This window comes from Gambusia affinis, linkage group LG24 (assembly GCF_019740435.1).
Source record: "Gambusia affinis linkage group LG24, SWU_Gaff_1.0, whole genome shotgun sequence".
Classification (NCBI taxonomy): Eukaryota; Metazoa; Chordata; class Actinopteri; order Cyprinodontiformes; family Poeciliidae; genus Gambusia; species Gambusia affinis.
This window is the reverse complement of record NC_057891.1, coordinates 25,918-41,843: the sequence shown is the minus strand read 5'-3', so window position 1 is coordinate 41,843 and position 15,926 is coordinate 25,918. Positions and strand designations below refer to the sequence as shown.

Sequence of the window (15,926 nt, the reverse complement as noted above, 5' to 3'; positions counted from 1 at the left end):
TCTGGGTTTGTTTAGCCAATATCTGCTGCAGCATCTAGAATCATCATCATCATTAATAATAGTAGGATATTCTATAGAAACAAAGTTCCCAGCAGCAGGTTATTAAATGCTGCCACAGAGGAAACTGGGAGCAGAAACCAAACACATGATGCTCCCAGTTCTGTCTCCGTTCATCTGCTGGATTTGATGCTTTAACAAAGTAGAAAGTGGACAGTCGTCAACCTGCTGCAGCTAAAAGCTTCAGTTTGTTCTGGTCGTCCTGCAGAGCAGCAGCAGAACCGGTCCTGCTGCTGCTTCAGGTCTGAACCTCTCAGACTGTTGATCTGAGAGGAACTGGGACAAACTGGTTGGAAGAGGGAACCGTGTCTCTGCAGTGGTCTGTCCATCGTCTCAGAGGAACAAAGGTTTGGATGTCAGAAGAAATTGTTGCTAAACTCCTGAAGAGCTGAAGACCAAAACCCCTGGAGGAGACGGAGCGTTTGGGTCCAGCAGCATTTTCATGGTGAAGCAGTGAAAGTTCTCCAGTAACTAGAAGAGGCTGGGATGTCTAAAGAGTTGAAGCTCATGTCTCTCCAGGTCTTCATGGAGGACAGCTAACAGCTTCAACAAAGGCTGCAGATGAAGAGTTGATGAGGAAAATGGTTCCAGCTCTGGAAGCTCAGAGTTCTCAGAGCTTTGGGAGGATCTGACAGAACCAGAACTTTTTCTGGACCAGACAACAATCAACACATTTTGGTCTCATTTACAAACTCAGAGGAAACTAGTGGGAGGAGGAAGAGGTGAGGATGATGATGGAATGAAGAAGATCAACACTGTTTACAAAGTTTCTAATTAATGCAACGGTTTATTTTAATGGTTCAACTTTTTATTAAACCTAAATAATTATTTTAGAAAAACAGTCAAAGATCCTAAAAGGTTAATTATGGAGTAGCGGCTCAATGAATGAAGAGAAGATTAAAGTTAAAAAGTCTCTCTGGTTAATTGGATCTTTAAGAAAAAACAGATTTTCTAGAGTTCTGAAGGTTTTTATTCATTTCAAAATGAAAACTGATAAAAAGTTAAATATTTTTAAAATGATCAAAATGTGTAAAAACCAGAAGCTGCAGCTGTCCTGGATGATCTGAATGTTTAGATGTTTGAATGGATGAAATAGTCCAGAGGATGAAGGAAGAAGTTAAAGACCAAAAACATCCAGAAGCAACTTGAAGAAGAAGAAGAAACAGGAGGACAATATTGCTGAATCAGCATTCACACAATGAAAACATCTGGACTCACCGAGCCTTTCTGCAGTTCCTCACAGCTGGAACCAGTCTCTGTCGTCCTGATTCTGATGTGTTGTACTTCTCCAGGTCCAACTCATCCAGAACCTCTGACATCTGCAGCATGAAGGCCAGAGCTGAACAGTCAGTATCTGAGAGCTTCTTCCCTGAATCCAGCAGCCGTTGGATCTCCTGATAAAATGAGAGATCGTTCATCTCCATCAGACAGTAGAAGATGTTGATGTTTCTGTCAGGAGAGATTCTATCAGTGTTCATCTCCTTCAGGTTGGTGATGATTCTCTGGATGGTTTCTGGACTGTTCTCTCTCTGACCCAGCAGATCTTCTAAGAGGTTCTGGTTGGACTCCACAGTGAGACCATGAAGGAAGCGGACAAACAGGTCCAGGTGGCCATTTTTACTGCTGAGGGATTTCTTCATGACTTTCTCCATGAACTCATCTAGAGATGTTTCTCTGTATTTTTCTCCCAGGAACGTCTGGATCACCTCTGACTTCCTGCTGGTGAAACAGTGGAGCATGTAGACTGCAGCCAGAAACTCCTGGATGCTCAGATGAACAAAGGAGTAGACGGAGATGTTGTTCACTCCTCTCTCTGTTTTAAACATCTCAGTGAAAACTCCTGAGAACAACGCAGCATCTTTGATGTTGATGTCACACTGTTTGAGGTCTTTGTCATAGAAGATCAGGTTTCCCTTCAGCAGCTGATCAAAAGCCAGTCTTCCTAGAGACTCAATCAGCTTCCTGTTCTCTGGACTCCAGATAGATTTTGTCTTTTTTCCTCTATCATACTTTTCCTCCTTGATTTTCAGTTGAACCTTCAGGAACTCTATGTACATCTCAGTCAGGGTCTTGGGCAGATCTCCTCCCTCTCTGGTCTCCATCAGATTCTCCAGAACTTTAGCAGTGATCCAGCAGAAAACTGGGATGTGACACATGATGTGGAGACTTTTTGATTTCGGGATGTGGGAGATGATCCTGTTGGCCTTCTCTTCATCATCTCTGAATCTCTTCCTGAAGTATTCCTCCTTCTGGGGGTCAGTGAACCCTCTGACCTCTGTTACCATGCCAACACATTCAGCAGGGATCTGATTGGCTGCTGCTGGTCGTGTGGTTATCCAGAGGAGAGCAGAAGGAAACAGTTTCCTCCTGATGATGTTTATCAGCAGAACATCCAGTGAGCTGGACTCTGTAACATCAGTCAGGATCAGATTGTTGTTGAAATTCAGATCAAGTCGACTTTCATCCAGACCATCAAAGATGAACAGAACCTGAAACGTTTCAAAGCTGCTGATTTCTTTGGTTTTAGTGAAGAATTTATGAATCAGTTCCAATAAACTGAACTTTTCTTCTTTCAACATATTCAGCTCTCTGAAAGTGAATGGAAATATGAAATCAATGTTCTGGTTGGTTTTGCCTTCAGCCCAGTCCAGAGTGAACTTCTGTGTTAACAGTGTTTTCCCAATGCCAGCCACTCCCATGGTCATCACTGTTCTGATTGGTTGATCTCTTCCAGGTGGGACATTAAAGATGTCTTCTCTTCTGATTGTTTCTTGTTTCCTGGATGCTGTTTCAATCTGTCTGACCTCATGTTCCTGGTTGACCTCTCTAGTTAACCCCTCTGTGATGTGGAGCTCTGTGTAGATCTGGTTCAGAACGGTTTTATTTCCATGTTCAGCGACGCCTTCAGAGAGACTCTGGAACTTCATCTTCAGAAACTCTTTAAGGTCAGGCTGATACTGAGCAACAATATCTGAAAAAACATAGAAAAACAAACAAAATTAAAACAATCGGCAATATTCTAATAAGTAACTGGACTAATAAAGTGTCCAGTTTGGTTCTTCTACATAAACTATGAAGGAAACATAATTCAATAACTAGAGGAAACCGTAATTAAAATGTTTTTTAATAACGGTTTGTAACAAAAACACACAATTTCATCATGACTTGATTTGTTTTTATAATATATTTGATAATGTATGTAGAAATTATTATTTTATGGATAAAAAGTGGAAAAAAATGCTCTTGGGGTCCCTGGTGGTCGCGGTAGGTACTGCACGCTTCACCGGTAACATGAGCTGCTGTGCAGAGTGGATCCAAACGTCCAAAGCTCCGGTCAGAAGATAAGTTGGCAAAACAATGTCTCATAAAAGGACTTATTCTTCAGGGAGAAAGAAAAGAAGATTCACCTGGTATAAATTTAATTCTTCAGCTTTTGGAGTTATGCTTAAGAGAAATTAATTTAATCAAAGAATGTCATGAATACGTGTGTAGGGCTGCACCGATTGCAGTTTTCTGGCCGATTACCAATCTTTAAAAAACCTGACCTGCCCATATTGATTTTGGCCGATAAAATTTTTTTGTCTGAAATTTTGCTAAATACAGGAAGAAAGTCAGTGAGTTGGCAACAGTGGAGTGAATATTGTTAACTGTAAACATTCAGACATGACCTGGTGGGCCGATCTGTCAGTCAAACCTCTCACTGCAGAGCAGAAGAAGATCGAGGCCGATTTTTGATACTTTGCTGATGAAAATAAGACCAGTGGATAAGATGGGCTTCACATGTAAGTATTAGCAGATCACAATCTTCCAAAATTAAGGAAATCGGTGCCCAGAAATCGACTGGCCTATAAATGTATCCTATATTATACATGCATAAGATATAATGTAAACAGCACTGTCAGAGATGCAATAAGTTTATAGTAGGAGAGCGAATGATCTAATATTCTAACTGTTGATTGCAGTTAGTCGACATTGTTAGCAGAAACAAAGGGCCCCATGAAGGCTTGGGCCGGCCCTGGTCAGTCTACAGTCTGTAATCTTCTTTTGTCAACCACTAAAACCTTCAGGATGCAGCCCCCATTGAGTGAACTGGAAACTCAGTTCCTATCTGACTGTGAAGTGTCTGCAGTATTAGCAGTACATGATGCTTTGACCAAAGATCAGGGTGATGTTTTTGTTCAGGTAACAGTTATTTGGCAATCAGTTTGAGAACGTGTCGACGGAACATTAAAAGTCTGGACAACTCCTTAATGTCACTTTCTATTGAAACATAGAAACCTTTAGTTACACAGTGATTATTAATAAAACATAGCTGAGTTTAACTAATGTTACCTTGTATGTCACTTCTGACCCGTTACTGTTTTTAGAAGTTCAGCAGGGAGTTTGTAGCTGAGGTCGTTTTATTTCCAGGGTTTTCCCCAGAAATCCTGTTCAGCCCGGCGGTCGGGGCGCCGAGGCGTCCACCATGTTTTTGTATTAAAAGATGTTAAGTTGACCAGAAACGTAAAAATATCACTGAATAATTATTTGTTACAGGAAAACATCACCAGTGAAATGATATTTAAAACCACAGCTATCGAGTCCTGAATACAACAAATGAAAAAAAAATATTAAAATGAATATCAATTATTTGCACTTCTGTTAAATCCAAATTAAGTCCATAAGACCCCTCAGGTCTTCAAGGGGGCACATAAATGTTACCTTGTAACCAGTGATGTCAGTAACGCGTTAATTTGTAACGCGTTACTGACGTCGGACCACTTTTTTCAGTAACGAGTAATCTAACGCGTTGCTATTTCAAATCGAGTAGTCAGACTACAGTTACTTATCAAAATCACTTTGCGTTACTTTCTTTTGTTATTTAATCGTATTTCCTCTACTCGTCTTGTCGAGTGACCGACGTCTCTATGCAACAGAAATGTAAACAATGGTGGGAGATGCGCATTTTGTTGGTGGAAAAACTGGAACTATTTTGAGTTTCTGTCGCCAAGTCCGATTATTATAAACGGCTTTGGGCTTCCTTTTTTTTTTAAAGTCGCTTGCAGATTTAATGAGTGGCGGGTTGCGCCTTTTTTGGCTCGTTTTTGAACGTGAAGTTGCTCATTTGGGCTTTGAAATAAGCAGAGACTCATAATAAATCCCAGAATTTGTCCGTCATTAAGGTAGTTTTACTCAGTCTCTCCCTGCATCATTTCCCGGATGATGCGTCCCGCTGTGTCTTTGTTAATGTCAAGTTAATGTGTTACCTCTGAATGACGTCGAGCTTCGCGTTGCGCTCCAGAAAACTGCAAACATCGAGACTAATATGAACAGCGCAATAAACGTGAAAACAGCCACGAATGAACGTGTCCGGAGTTGGCAATGATTATAATGGAAACTTAACGCTATTCTAATTATTAATATTAAGATAAGTGTCACAAATCTGTGCAGCAATCTGAGCTGTGGAGCTGCAGGAGGAGCTCTGTGCGCTTTGACACCAAACACAGGGCCGTAACGCAGAATCTGAAGGTGGGGGGGAGGGGGGGGAAAGAGGGGGCCTTACAATCCTTCTTAGAGTTTTCCAGACAACAGTGGGCCACACAAATTACTCAGGTTTTTTATTTTTTTGTACTGTTTTTTCTACAATTTCCTCTTCAGTTCAACCTTATCAGTGGAGACACATTGTTGATATTACCATTATAAAATAGCTTACAATTAAGAATTGGCAAAGCTCAATGTAATTTTCACAGGAGGCGGAGCGTTGTTGTTAGCAGCTGCTGAAAGTAACTAAAAAGTTACTTTTAATGTAACTTAGTTACTTTCCAAATCAAGTAGTCAGTAATATAACTAAGTTACTTTTTCAAGGAGCAATCAGTAGTCTGATTAAAGTTACTTTTTCAAAGTAACTATGCCAACACTGCTTGTAACACAGACCATAGATATAGAAATGTAACCTTTGTTTATTGAGATTATCAATGCTGCTCAATTTGATTTAATGGTTTCAACATACAAAAATTCTAAGATTTTAAATTATTTAAAATCCTGCTGAAACCCAAATAACATTATCTGTACAAATAATCAAATTGATTCTATGAAGTGTTTTTATTTAGAGCTGATGACACATTGTGCTGCAACATGACCCTTCAGCGTAAGAGTCTTCACTTATAATTTTAAAAACAAACAAAATAAAAAGTCAAATTTATACATTTATCTTGTGTCCATTTTTTGAACAGCTTCAAATTAAATGAGGACTTTATTAAGCCCAGTTACCAAGACATAAGTTCCAGTTACAACAGCTGGATTCAGTTGAAACAACTGACCACAAAAACACTTTTAAACCTTAAATTTCCAAATATCAACTAAAGACGTGGATCTGGTTCCACAGAGACGATAGAATGAAGTTCTGATTGGAGATGTTCAGTCTCACCTGGAGCACAGCTGCTCTGATTGGCTGTCAGAGGTCCAGATCCTGTTCTGGGTTGTTTCCCATACTGGGGGCAGCTGGTCAAGACCGGATCCATCAGAACATTCTGAGACAAACCACAGCAGGATGGAGGCTCCTCCTCACCAAAGCTGCTCCTGTGAAGACATTTCTTCATCACTGAAATAGTTCACTAGCAACAGGCTGGAGCTGAAGATGTTCATGAAGGTCCACAATAAACAAGGGACCAGAAACTGGGTCAGAACAGAACCTCAGAACATCGATGATCTCTGGTTTTTAGTACTTCATTGAATTATATTTGGTATCATGACTGATGCCAGTGTTCCCAGTCTGCAAGATGCTGGGTTTCACTGCTTCAGTGGGTTTACAGACAATCTGAATTGTTGCTCTTCACAAGTGTGGTTGTTTTTGTTTTCATGCAACATTTTAATCCAGATTAATTCATTCAGACTTTCATTTAAACTCTACTGATTTACTGACCAACATCCTTCATGTGCAACTTTAAATTAATAAGTAAGAAAATTAAGTTACTGTTTATTAAAACACTGAGATCAACCAGTTAATATCATTTAGATTTTATCTCTATAAAGTCACATCAATCAGTTAGAAACTGGTTTCTTACTTTCTGTCTGAGGGTCCAGGTTCATTACTGAAGTATGGAGGACGTTCTTTGGACCGATCCCTCCTCATAGATGGACTGGTGGGTCCTGGACGTTCTGCTCTGTCCTTTTTCAGATCCAGATCTTCCATCTTCTGGCCTTTTGGAGAGAGAAACCAGAACCAGTCAGTCCCAGTGATCCAGTTCCAGTAACTGTTTGGTTCTTCTCCATAAACTATGAAGGAAACATAATTCAATAACTAGAGAAAACTCAATGAAAGTTATTCCAACGTCAGTCTCAGGGCCGGCCCAAGGCAAAAGCAAACTAAGCAGCCACTTAGGGCCCCAGGGCCACCAAGGGGCCCCTCAGTGAAGCTGATTTTTTAAAAATAATGATTTCTATGTTATCACAACAACAAAAACACACAATTTCAACATGAAGTGGTTTGTTTTTACAATATTTTTGATAATGTAGAAATCATTATTTTATGGACAAAAGAAAAAAAGAAATTGCTCTTGAAGACCCCTGGTGGTCGCAGTAGGTACTGTATGCTTCACCGGTAACATGAGCTGCTGTGCAGAGTGGATCCAAACGTCCAAAGCTCCGGTCAGAAGATAAGTTGGCAAAACAATTTCTCAATAAAGGACTTATCCTTCAGGGAGGAAGAAAAGAAGATTCACCTGGTATAAATTTAATTCTTCAGCTTTTGGAGTTATGCTTAAGAGAAATTAATTTAATCAAAGAATGTCATGAATACGTGTGTAGGGCTGCACCGATTGCAGTTTTCTGGCCGATTACCAATCTTTAAAAAACCTGACCTGCCCATATTGATTTTGGCCGATAACATTTATTTTGTCTGAAATTTAGCTAAATACAGGAAGAAAGTCAGTGAGTTGGCAACAGTGGAGTGAATATTGTTAACTGTAAACATTCAGACACTTGGTGGGCCGATCTGTCAGTCAAACCTCTCACTGCAGAGCAGAAGAAGATCGAGGCCGATTTTTAAAACTTTGTTGACGAAATTAAAATTCAAAACCCTTTTAGAGGAGGAGAAAACAACTCTTGATAGTCCTTTAACAGTGAAAGATCTATCTGAAGCAATAGACAGCATGAATAGCGGTAAAACACCAGGTCCTGATGGGCTTCCAATAGAATTTTATAAAGCATTTAAAAATAAATTAATCCCACCACTTCTCAACATGTATGAGGAATCATATAAAGCTGGAATACTCCCAGAATCACTGAGGTTAGCTACAATAACTCTTTTGCTAAAACCAAATAAACCCCCGACTGAATGCTCCTCTTATAGAGGAATCAGTCTTATGGGATGTGATACAAAGATTTTGTGTAAAGCACTCTCTAGGAGATTAGATAAATATCTTCCCAATTTAATAATAGATGATCAACAAGGATTTATTAAAACAAGACAAGGCTACCATAATATAAGACGGGTTCTTAATGTATTGCATGAAAAACATAATTGTCAGGACACAGCGATGTTAACATTGGACGCACGTCAAGCTTTTGATAGAATAGAGTGGAATTATCTGTTTAAAGTGCTCCCCAAATATGGACTTGGTGAAACCTTTCTGAAATGGATAAGACTACTATATACTGATCCCACAGCACAAGTTTTAACCAATAATAACATGTCAAAACCTTTTAATTTACAGCGGTCAACCAGACAGGGTTGCCCCCTGTCACCACTGCTTTTTGTATTGGCAATAGAACCTCTGGCGATGGCTGTTAGAGTAAATACAGGAATATCAGGAATTAGAATTGGAGGAAGAGAACATCTCATTTCCTTATTTGCAGATGACATCATATTTTTCATAAGTAATTTGAAGATCAGCATTCCCAATTTATTAAATCTAATACAAGAATTTGGTGAATTTTCAGGATATAAAATTAATAATTCTAAATCAGAGTTAATGTTTCTTAATGAAGATGAAAGGAGAAGTCCTATTGTGGTTACTCCATTCAAAACAACTACAAAAGGTTTTACATACTTTGGCATTAAGATCACCCCATCCCTCAATGAAATAAATGCAGCAAATTATGACCCCCTTGTGGAAAAAGTCACAGAAATGTTAAATCGATGGTCAAATTTGCCTATATCCATGATAGGTCGAATAAATTTATTAAAAATGACAATTTTGCCCAAATTTTTGTACTATTTTCAAACACTTCCATTGCCACTGTCAGATTCATTTTATGACAGTTTGGACAAACTATTTAATCAATTTATTTGGAGTAATAGCAAAGCAAGACTCCGTCTAAAGCTACTCTATTTGCCCTATGAAAGAGGTGGACTTCAGGTCCCTAATCTCAGATGGTATTATATGGCCGTCCAATTAACATCAGCTACTCATTACTTTTGTCCAATGGCGCCTCCAGCTTGGGTAGACATTGAACAGAAATCTGTTACAGACTTCCCCTTAAACACCTTCCTATATTCTTCAGATATAAAGACACTAAAAAAAACCACAAAGAACCCTTTCTTAAAAAATACAATTATAACTTGGCATGCAGCACATAAACATGTAGGTGACCGACAAGAGCTATCACAATTCACCCCGATTTGGGGTAATGAAAGGTTCACCCCAGGAAAAAATTATGGAGGATTTAAACTATGGAAAACCAAAGGCATTCAGAAAATTAAAGACCTATATGCCAATGGCATGTTGCTTACATTTGATCAGTTATGCAAGAAGTATTTAATACCCCCAAAACATTTTTTTTAAATATTTACAACTGAAAAATTATATGTCATCAAAACTGAAACGAATAGTTGACATTCCACCCTTGACAATAATAGAAGAGGTGTGTGTTGGGGACTCAAAAGGGAAAGGTTTTCTTTCGGTGTTCTATAATTTGTTGATGCTTTCTTCCAAGGATTCAGCAATTGATAGGTTAGAGGCTTGGAGAAGAGATACTCTTGAAGATATCGATGAGGAAGACTGGAATCAGGCCTGTTTAAAAGCGCAAAAACAAACGATAAACACACGATTTAAACTTCTGCAATATAAATGGCTTATGAGAACCTATATAACCCCAGTTAGGCTTCATCACATGTCCAGTGATATTCCAGACACTTGCACTAAATGCTTATTTGAAAAAGGAACTCTTCTCCATTGTTTGTGGGAATGTCTTAAAATCCAGAAGTTTTGGAGGGAGGTTATTAGATGTTTATCTGAATTGTTTAAGGTTAAAGTTCCATTAGAGGTTAGAATCTGTGTTCTAGGAATATACCCAGTGGAATTTAAACAATCAGACTAAAACTAAATTGATCGATTACGGACTTCTTCAAGCCAGAAGATCTATTGCATTATGCTGGAGGAGCATGGACGCCCCATGCCTGGGATTGTGGAAGAAAGAAATTGCAAATTCACTTGGACTGGAAAGACTAACATACATCGCCAAGGGCAAACAGCGGGACTTTGAGAACCTCTGGGAGCCATATATGAGGATCACAGGGACTGAAGGCGGAGCTCATTAATGGGTGTCTTAAATGGATATCTTGACTACAGTTTTTATTTTCATATTATCTTGTTTTTTTTTTGTTAGTTTTTTTTTCTGTCATAATTTAAAGTGTTTTATATATATTATAACAAATGCAGGTTTGAAGGGTGAATGCGTGAGTGAATGCAAGTGTGTATAAGTACGTGTTTACAATGTTAAGTTAAGTTTATAGTAGGAGAGCGAATGATCTAATATTCTAACTGTTGATTGCAGTTAGTCGACATTGTTAGCAGAAACAAAGGGCCCCATGGAGGCTTGGGCCGGCCCTGGTCAGTCTACAGTCTGTAATCTTCTTTTGTCAACCACTAAAACCTTCAGGATGCAGCCCCCATTGAGTGAACTGGAAACTCAGTTCCTATCTGACTGTGGAGTGTCTGCAGTATTAGCAGTACATGATGCTTTGACCAAAGATCAGGGTGATGTTTTTGTTCAGGTAACAGTTATTTGGCAATCAGTTTGAGAACGTGTCGACGGAACATTAAAAGTCTGGACAACTCCTTAATGTCACTTTCTATTGAAACATAGAAACCTTTAGTTACACAGTGATTATTAATAAAACATAGCTGAGTTTAACTAATGTTACCTTGCATGTCACTCTGACCCGTTACTGTTTTTAGAAGCTCAGCAGGGAGTTTGTAGCTGAGGTTGTTTTATTTCCAGGGTTTTCCCCAGAAATCCTGTTCAGCCCGGCGGTCGAGGCGTCCACCATGTTTTTGTATTAAAAGATGTTAAGTTGACCAGAAACGTAAAAATATTACTGAATAATTATTTGTTACAGGAAAACATCGCCAGTGAAATGATATTTAAAACCACAGCTATCAAGTCCTAAAAACAACAAAAGAAAAAAATTATTAAAATGAATATCAATTATTTGCACTTCTGTTAAATCCAAATTAAGTCCATAAGACCCCTCAGGCCTTCAAGGGGGCACATAAATGTTACCTTGTAACCAGTGATGTCAGTAACGCGTTAATTTGTAACGCGTTACTGACGTCGGACCACTTTTTTCAGTAACGAGTAATCTAACGCGTTGCTATTTCAAATCCAGTAGTCAGACTACAGTTACTTCTCAAAATCATTTTTGCGTTACTGCGTTACTATCTTCTTTTGTTATTTAATCGTATTTCCTCTACGCGTCTCGTGACCACCACGTCTCTATGCGACAGAAATGTAAACAATGGAGGGAGATGCGCATTTTGTTGGTGGAAAAACTGGAATTATTTTGAGTTTCTGTCGCCAAGTCCGATTATTATAAGCGGCTTTGGGCTTCATTTTTTTTTTTTAAAGTCGCTTGCAGATTTAATGAGTGGCGGGTTGCGCCTTTTTTGGCTCGTTTTTGAACGCGAAGTTGCTCATTTGGGTTTGGAAATAAGCAGAGACTTATAATAAATCCCAGAGTTTGTCCGTCATTAAGGTAGTTTTACTCAGTCTCTCCCTGTCCATCATTTCCCCGATGATCCGTCCCGCTGTGTCTTTGTTAATGTCAAGTTAATGTGTTACCTCTGAATGACGTCGAGCTTCGCGTTGCGCTCCAGAAAACTACAAATATCGAGACTAATATGAACAGCGCAATAAACGTGAAAACAGCCACGAATAAACGTGTCCGTAGTTTCCAATAATTATAATGGCAACTTAATTCTAATTATTAATACTAAGATAAGTGTCACAAATCTGTACAGCCATCTGAGCTGTGGAGCTGCAGGAGGAGCTCTGTGCGCTTTGACACCAAACGCAGGGCCGTAACGCAGAACCTGGAGGTGGGGTGGGGTGGGGGGGGCGGCTTTACAATCCTTCTTAGAGTTTTCCAGACAACAGTGGACCACACAAATTACTCAGGTTTTTTATTTTTTTTGTACTGTTTTTTCTACAATCTCCTCTTCAGTTCAACCTTATCAATGGAGACACATTGTTGATGTTACCATTATAAAATAAATTACAATTAAGAATTGGCAAAGCTCAATGTAATTTTCACAGGAGGCTGAGCGTTGTTGTTAGCAGCTGCTGAAAGTAACTAAAAGTTACTTTTAGTGTAACTTAGTTACTTTCCAAAAAAAGTAGTCAGTAATATAACTAAGTTACTTTTTCAAGGAGCAATCAGTAGTCCGATTAAAGTTACTTTTTCAAAGTAACTATGCCAACACTGCTTGTAACACAGACCATAGATATAGAAATGTAACCTTTATTTATTGAGATTATCAATGCTGCTCAATTTGATTTAATGGTTTCAACATACAAAAATTCTAAGATTTTAAATTATTTAAAATCCTGCTGAAACCCAAATAACATTATCTGTAGAAATAATCAAATTGATTCTATGAAGTGTTTGTTTTATTTAGAACTGATGACACATTATGCTGCAACATGACCCTTCAGAGTAAGAGTCTTCACTTATAATTTTAAAAACAAACAAAATAAAAAGTTAAATTTATACATTTATCTTGTGGCCATTTTTTGAACAGCCTCAAATTAAATGAGGACTTTATTAAGCCCAGTTACCAAGACATAAGTTCCAGTTACACCAGCTGGATTCAGTTGAAACAACTGACCACAAAAACACTTTTAAACCTTAAATTTCCAAATATCAACTAAAGACGTGGATCTGGTTCCACAGAGACGATAGAATGAAGTTCTGATTGGAGATGTTCAGTCTCACCTGGAGCACAGCTGCTCTGATTGGCTGTCAGAGGTCCAGATCCTGTTCTGGGTTGTTTCCCATACTGGGGGCAGCTGGTCAAGACCGGATCCATCAGAACATTCTGAGACAAACCACAGCAGGATGGAGGCTCCTCCTCACCAAAGCTGCTCCTGTGAAGACATTTCTTCATCACTGAAATAGTTCCCTAGCAACAGGCTGGAGCTGAAGATGTTCATGAAGATCCACAATAAAAAAGGGACCAGAAACTGGGTCAGAACAGAACCTCAGAACATCAATGATCTCTGGTTTTTAGTACTTCATTGAATTATATTTGGTATCATGACTGATGCCAGTGTTCCCAGTCTGGAAGATGCTGGGTTTCACTGCTTCAGTGGGTTTACAGACAATCTGAATTGTTGCTCTTCACAAGCTTGGTTGTTTTTGTTTTCATGCAACATTTTAATCCATATTAATTCATTCAGACTTTCATTTAAACTCTACTGATTTACTGACCAACATCCTTCATGTCCAACTTTAAATTAATAAGTAAGAAAATTAAGTTACTGTTTATTAAAACACTGAGATCAACCAGTTAATATCATTTAGATTTTATCTCTATAAAATCACATCAATCAGTTAGAAACTGGGTTCTTACTTTCTGTCTGAGGGTCCAGGTTCATTACTGAAGACTGGAGGTTCATCTTTGGACCGATCACTCCTCATAGATGGACTGGTGGGTCCTGGAGGTTCTGCTCTGTCCTTTTTCAGATCCAGATCTTCCATCTTCTGGCCTTTTGGAGAGAGAAACCAGAACCAGTCAGTCCCAGTGATCCAGTTCCAGTAACTGTCCTGTGAAGCAGAAAGCTGGTTCCCATCATGTGTTCAGAGGATCAGAGTGAATCAGGTGAATGAATGAGTGAACATTTCCTATGAACTAGTGAACTTATTTAGCTCCCACAGTGGACTTGACCGCATCATGACTCTATTGTATCTCTCTATGGAGGGAGTTGGTGTGCAGAAGGTTCTGAGGGAGCAGCAGCTCAGGTCGGGTCCACAGCTCTCCTCCAGACAGAACCGGGACCAGCTGGGGTCTCAGCAACATGTCAGCCTCTGTGTGCAGCTCCACAGGATTTCCTCTCAGCTAAAGAGTCACAAAGCAGCTTTCAGGGACCACAGCATCCAGCTGAGGTACCAGCTGGAGCCACTGCAAGGAATCCTGGGTAAACAGCTGCTTCAATAGGGGGATGAAGCCCCCAAAGACTCAGCGAGGCCTGAAACATATTTAGTCTATTGATCTGTCTCAGAATAGAAATTCAATATAAAGAGGGACATTAATGAAACATTTTTAGCTAGAAACTGAAGTGTAAATAGTTTCTTACCACTGATATAAAATGTGTTTAAATTATTATTATTGCTACATTTAAAGGTATTATAAAGATCTTTTAGGGGTGCACCATTGCAGTTTTCTGGCCGATCGCCAATCTTTAAAAAGCGTAATCTCACAATTCTGATTTTAGCCAGAAGCAAATTCTTTTGTTGAGTTGGCAACTGGTTCTGAATCAGTCAGTCTGGATCTGGATGCATTTTTCCCAGCATCGTTTTGAGAGACAAAGAGTTTCTTCCTGCTGTAAGAAGCAACAAGAGGAAAACCTGGAAAAAGACCAAACTCAGTGAGGAGGAAGAGAAGAAATCTGTGGACTGCTTAAAGCTGGTTCTGATCCGCAGACAAGAAAACATCAGTTTCTGATGAACCCCAGACTGATGAGGGACGGAGTGATGCGTTTCACTTCCTGCTGATTTCAAAAAGCAGAGAAACTATTTACAATGTTTCTCTGCTCTGCACATTTATTGCTGCTGACACCAAACGATGTAAACCGAGCGGCAGGAACAGGAAGTTACTCTGGAACAAAAATCTGACAGAGAATCAAACAGTTTTGACTCTTTTCTCAAGAAAAAGAGAAAAAAACTCACTGAGCTGCAGAGAAGTTTCACTAAAAAGTAATTTTACCTTCAACTCTGAGGGAGACTTGATTTAATTCACTCGTTCTTCAGAGCTTCTCTTCTCTTCCAGCTACCTGTGAAACATGAACCCGCATTCTGGTTTAAACAGCAAAATATTCTTAGAAAAAACGTGGAGCGGGTTTGTGTGCACTTTAAAAATAAATTTGTTGCATAATTTGGAATATTTCTTCCTACAGTAATCACCGTGTGTGAAGTATCTGGTGATGGATCATGAAAAACGTCAGTCTCTCCAGAAACAGAAGACTCTTTGTGTCTTGAAAGCCTCTCATCGGTCAGGAAAGCTCCAGAGAGCCGAGAGAGACACGGAGGGACCCGGAGCGGCAACACTTACCTCTGTTAACGAGTCAACGAGTAATTTCCATCCTGCGGCTCAAAATGGACGCTGTTCTGAAGGAGATCAAAGTTGGTTTCACTTTCTTTTTTGACAGTCAGGTGACTTCTGTTTTCTTCAGCGTCTACAATAAAAGTTTAATTCATCTGAATAAATATTAACAGTTCAATTTGAGTTTACAGAGTGAAACTAAACTAGAATAAAGAAAGAAAACTTGAACTTTTTCTGTTTTGCTGTTTGTGAAGCAGATTTGAATCTCAGCAGCTTTTTTCATGGATTCAGCAGAAAACCAGCAGAACAAACTATTTTTATTTTATGGTGGATTATGATCGCTCACTG

At 39.1% G+C, this 15,926-nt stretch overlaps 1 protein-coding gene across 2 annotated transcripts in view; it reads right to left on the bottom strand.

The window, feature by feature from the left end:
* Window positions 1-15,713, bottom strand: part of LOC122827331 (NLR family CARD domain-containing protein 3-like) — a 400,427-nt gene extending 384,714 nt beyond the window's left edge. For both annotated transcript variants that reach the window (XM_044110152.1, XM_044110151.1), the window contains exons 1-7: window positions 15,588-15,713; window positions 15,243-15,309; window positions 13,890-14,025; window positions 13,253-13,404; window positions 7,101-7,236; window positions 6,464-6,615; window positions 1,276-3,028 (exon numbers count right to left, since the gene is read on the bottom strand). In XM_044110152.1, coding sequence (XP_043966087.1) covers window positions 1,276-3,028; window positions 6,464-6,615; window positions 7,101-7,236; window positions 13,253-13,404; window positions 13,890-14,017 — 2,321 coding nt within the window. In that variant the 5' untranslated portion in view covers window positions 14,018-14,025; window positions 15,243-15,309; window positions 15,588-15,713. The remainder of the gene's footprint in view (window positions 1-1,275; window positions 3,029-6,463; window positions 6,616-7,100; window positions 7,237-13,252; window positions 13,405-13,889; window positions 14,026-15,242; window positions 15,310-15,587) is intronic.
* Window positions 15,714-15,926: the final 213 nt, after the last annotated feature.